At 33.9% G+C, this 5,599-nt stretch overlaps 1 protein-coding gene across 1 annotated transcript in view; it reads left to right on the top strand.

Moving 5' to 3' along the window:
* PEX2 (peroxisomal biogenesis factor 2) overlaps nucleotides 1-5,284 on the top strand; it is a 12,063-nt gene extending 6,779 nt beyond the window's left edge. The window contains exons 3-4 of the mRNA XM_015813225.1: nucleotides 658-868; nucleotides 4,467-5,284. Coding sequence (XP_015668711.1) covers nucleotides 4,484-5,284 — 801 coding nt within the window. The 5' untranslated portion in view covers nucleotides 658-868; nucleotides 4,467-4,483. The remainder of the gene's footprint in view (nucleotides 1-657; nucleotides 869-4,466) is intronic.
* The last annotated feature ends 315 nt before the right edge of the window (nucleotides 5,285-5,599 follow it).

Here is a 5,599-nt window from a genome sequence, read left to right as displayed (position 1 = left end):
TAAAAATAATCATTTAAAAATATTTTCAGAAATTCAAGTAATGTGCAAATAACGTTCAAGTTACTAAAGTTTATTAAATATTAGGTATCTGTGCAGAGCGGTTAGCAAATCTAGGTCTGTAGTATACTTTCAAAAGTATAGAAAAGCATTTAAAAGCATTAGAAAGCATTTAACTGAAGCATATAGAAATTCAAAATATAATATGAAATTAATCTTTTTGAAGGTTATTTAAGCTATGACATAATAATGACAAACTAATTTTATAGTGATGAAGAGATAATATGTAATTCTGGTGAGGCTTTTGTTGAAGCAACCTACCTATCTTTCTTGAATGTATAAAAGTGCATACAAAGGACAGTCTTGTCATACTATATGCAGGCACAGATTTCTTCACTATTCTTCACTAGTCAATTCCCTGCATTCAGTAGTTAGCTTAACAGCACAACTCTCAAGAACTCTATGTAGTTTAATTAAGCATTAAATATAAACTAAAATTGAAAATGGAGGAAACCATATTTATGCAGAATATCAGCAGCTAGGGAAACCAAGAATCCAACCATGTGAATATATGCCTGTGCATGCTTGCCTCTGTGTGTGTGTAACACGTATGAGCCTCAGAGTTTAAATCCTAAAAATTTTTCTCCTGCTTTTTCATAGAAATTGACTTTTTGCTACTCTGCTTCCAGACTGGGAAGTAAACGACACCTGCAGTAATGCCTATGTCTGAGCCTTCTAGTTTTCCATCTTGCCAGCTTCAGTTCTCAGAGGTCTTTAAGAAGGTTGTTTATGATGGAATTGACTTGAAAATCCATAGAACTGAGATAACCTACAATCAACCCATATAGTGTGTGATAGACAGACAGATAAGGTGTGTGTTTTTGTATCATTCTTAACTAGCATGTGTGTTTTTGATCATTCTTAACTAGCATCTGAATTTGAAAAGAATAATCTGAATTCCTCGGGAAAATTAAAAAAAATTGAGACAGAAATATTTAAAAATTAATAGCTCATTCTCTAAGAAAATATATTTATAAATAATATTTACTACATATATATTCCCTTTGTCCCTGTGCATTCATTGTGTTAGGGATGAGAAACTCTCACTATGCAGATATTGTTGGATTAAAATGCCCAGCACTCCCAGCATGAGGGATATTGGAAGTTATAGCACAGTAGCCTCTGGTTCTCCACTCCAGTGTGTGTGCAATTTTATTTAATAGGAATTCTTTTAACTCCTTCTTCCCATTTTATTGACATAGGGATGGGGACTAGATGGCATCCAAGTGAATGGATCACATAATCTGAGTTTCCCTTTAAAATTCCGTATCTAATGTTTATGCTAATTACACTAGAAAGAGCTTTAAAAAAATCTGCAATTGCTGTCATGCTCTCATAAACTAAGGTGACCTGGGAATAGATCATGATCTATGTAAATGAAAATAATATTCCTAATCCTTCCAGATTTTGGTACCCAGACCCAATAGTACATTTCTGTAAGACAGTGCTACCAATGCGATGTGACACTGATTGGCAGCTGGAGACACATTTTATTCTGTGATGAATATTGGCTGCATATTTCAATACTATCTGATTGATATAAGTGATCTTTGGAACTAAAACTCTTGGAAAATATATTTGAATTCACTGGTGTAGACATTAATTTATAAACTGCCCTATGCATCACAAACACAATTAGAATATTTCAGTATTCAAATTTAGAACACCGAGAAGGACAGCTTGGTATGTTATTGTTTAAGTTTTGCATTCTGAAGATCTTTAAGGCTTGCCTACGTAGGCATTGGACTGTGTGCCCCTTTGGTATGAAAACGTTGTTTGTTTTCTGCTAATTATCCTTTAAAAGAGTAGGCGTGAGATGGCAATGTCATTGGATTGGCATAAATTAGTTTATTACAGCAGAATTGCTGGGAGAGGGTGGGAGGAATGACACTGGAGATTGCTTGAACTTATATGTTTCTGCTGCCAAAGTTTACAGGCCTGTAAATTTAAATGTAGAATTTTTGTAGGCAGGATGCATTGACAGATATGGTTAATGGAAATACATCTAGTTCTGGGCCTCAGAACAGGTCAATAATAATGCTTATATTGATAGCAGCAATGTAGGAGATGTTATTTGGTATTAAAGCTAAAATCCATGTTATCCCCTTAATCATAATTACATTAATATTGACAGGCCCTTGACAATACCCACTTTAGTATTGATAGATTTCTGTCAATAATGCATTTCTAAATAAAATACATTCATTCATAATTTGTATATTACACAGTAAGTAATGTTAACACATATCAGAAAAATATACCTATTTAATTAATGATACTCAACAATTTGTTGTCTTAGAATGTGTTATAGGTCGATAAGAACCTTGGTAAAAATAAAAATACTAGTAATATTAGTATTTTTAAACAAATTAAGTACAAAACACCAGGTAATTAATAGAGTAGTGAAGATGTCAGGCACAACTTGTGTAAAGTTATGACCTAGGTAGGGCTGCATAGCCTGGAAACTCTCTGGCTACATATTTAATACATTCTGAAGAAGAAAATCACTATATAACCTCATAACTGTCTGGCAGGTAATATGACAACATTTCACAGAAAATGCAAATGCAAATTTGAGTGAAAATCTACGCTCATGCTGCATTTGGAGGCATTTAAGATAGTAGCCATCTGTTCAAGACTGGAAGTGAGAAAATCTACTCAAGTACAATGCTGACCATGTAAACACATCTTAGGGTATATTAAGCAGGAGGACCATAGAAGCTACAGTACAAGTAGCAGTACTGGTATTCTCTCGTTTAGCAACTACAGTTGGGACCAGCAATTTGGTCGTTAAGCAGAGTGGCCACTAAGTGAAACTGCAACTCTATTATCTTATTTCAAAGATTTCCTTTGTTTTAAAAATCTGTGAAGGTTGTAAATATAAGGATTGATCAAAAGGATACATTTTCATCACTCCATAGCTCCATCACTTCATCACTCCACAAAGTAAGCCTATATACAGTAAAGATAGTAAGGTAGGTACAATATTAGTGAGATCTATCTGGCCATTAAAAGCCAAGAGGTAGCTCTAGAATGCCAAGTTTTAACCTTAAATCAAAAGGAAGCACTTCTTAAGGAATCTGAACTTCAATATCATGGAAGTCTAAAGCACAATGAACTAGCATTTTAAAAGGGATTTAAACAATCTAAAGTCTCTTAAATGTAATGAAATTAAAAAATGAGAATGTATAGACCAGTAATGTTGTTTATGTCTTTTCATTTGGAATGATTTGCAGGTCAATTAAAACATGGCACTTCCTGTGCTCAGATAGACACAAGGGCAAAGAGAGTAGGAGAAAATTCAGACAATTACTAGTTCACTAATGTTGCAGTCCTTGCAGTTGACGTTTATGGTAGAAATTCTGGAGCAGCCCATGGGGATGGAAAGTGAAAAGAAGGGGTGTGATTAGCTGTATCCTAACACAATGGCTATTTATTAGATTTCTAACTCAATTTTGTATCTCGTTGGTCCTTCAGCCAGCTAACAAAATATTAAAAACCTAGACTCAAATAAATGGAAAGGCATGAATAAAAATGCTAAGAAGCACCTTCTGGTTTAACTATGTTAATATAACGACACATGGACCTAAATCTAAACGTATAAAAATGGATAGTGCCAAACCTGGTTGTATATTACTATTCAATCACATGAATTAAAGGTGCACTTGAAATATAGATTTTAGGACCAAATCTAACCCCTAAAAGCTTTGAATGACATTTCAGAGATTTTTAAGTTGATACCAAATTGTAATTAATTTACAGAAGGAAGAAATGATTAAATACCTGTCTAGAGGGCAATTATATTAACTATATTTAATTTTATTTAAATTTAGATATAAATGGAATGAAATAAAATTTAATTTTTTACCATTTTGGAGAGTATAGCCTTCAGCATATCTCTCAAAGGCCACACTCAGCCTTTGGTCTTAAAAAATGTTATGGACCTCTGACCTCAAATATATGGAATGGAGGAATGGTAAGTAAGAACATGCTATCCCTCAGGGAAGCTTGCCCTGATTACTAAATTTGTTTTAAATCTGAATATTTGCATTATAAAATAGAAGCCAGTGTATGTACTGTGCAGTAATATGTGTTGTCAGGATCCTGATTCGTGTGAAAATCAGTATGTGTGCACTTGTATGTGCTGGTGAAAAACCACCATCAAAGGAATTAACCTGAGTGGACATAATGTTGACTATTTCAATTTTAATACCTGACATGACAACTGAAGATTCAGATTTAAAATATTTGCTTTCCATTCAGTGAAATTGGGATAGTTACATTTTATAGCTCAAGTTGCTCTTGATTGGTTTAACTCATGAAACTGTTATCAAAATGAAAAGAATAAATTTATAAAGGACAACAAAATGTAATAGAAAATATGTTGATGAATTTATTTTTTGTTATAGAGGGCTCCGTGTTGACCATGGCATCAGACAGCAATGTCAACAAAATGATTCCTGTTCTCAGAATTAGTCAGCTGGATGCACTTGAACTGAACAAAGCCTTGGAACAGCTAGTTTGGTCCCAGTTCACTTGCTGTTTTAATGGATTTAAACCTGGACTCTTGGCTCGCTTTGAACCAGAAATTAAAGCATCTCTGTGGATTTTTTTGTGGAGATTCACCATCTGTTCCAAGAATGCAACAGTAGGGCAGGCTCTACTGAATATTCAATACACAAATGATTTATCCCAGATACAGAAATATCAGACATTGAGCAAACAACAGAAATTATGGTATCTTATTTGTACTGTTGGTGGGAAATGGCTGGAAGAAAGGTGTTATGATTTATTTAGCAAACGTCCATTGGACTCATTCCAAAGGACAAAATATTTTATTAACTTAATAGTCAGGCTTCTCAGACTCTGTGAGTTGCTAAACTTTCTAACTTTTCTTCAGAAGGGAAAATTTGCTACACTTACCGAACGTATTTTAGGAATCAGATCAGTGTTCTGCCAGCCACAAGGTATCCGTCCCATTGCGTTTGAATTCATGAACCGAGAACTCTTGTGGCATGGATTTGCTGAATTTCTGGTGTTCCTTTTGCCACTTATTAACATGCAGAAACTCAAACTCAAGATTTCTTCTTGGTCTTTACCTGTTAGGAAAAACTTCAATAATGAAAATACATCAGAAATAAGTCATAAGGAATGTTCTGTGTGTGGGGAATGGCCTACTATGCCTCATACTATTGGCTGCTCACATGTTTTTTGTTACTTAACGTAATTTTCAACGAAGAATAGTCTATATATGAAATGGACAGGATTTACACCATGGCTCTACGTTCTATAGGTCGGTAATTTTATATTCGATCTTTACTTTCTCTATATTGACTGAACTATTATAAAAGGAGTTTGAGTATTGTCTTATATTAAACATTTTGACTGTCTTGATTAAATGTATACGACATATAAAATGTTGGGTCCCTTCTGCCCCATACAATGTTGGTTTTGTATTTCTATAATTCTTTACTATATAGACTGTAAACAAGTGCTCTAATATTATCATGTACTTGAAGCCTAATAAACTGCTTTGTAAAAG

Source organism: Protobothrops mucrosquamatus, unplaced genomic scaffold (assembly GCF_001527695.2).
Source record: "Protobothrops mucrosquamatus isolate PMUCROS unplaced genomic scaffold, P.Mucros_1.0 scaffold144, whole genome shotgun sequence".
Lineage (NCBI taxonomy): Eukaryota > Metazoa > Chordata > Lepidosauria > Squamata > Viperidae > Protobothrops > Protobothrops mucrosquamatus.
Note: the sequence above shows the minus strand (reverse complement) of the source record. Positions and strands in the feature narration are given on the sequence as shown.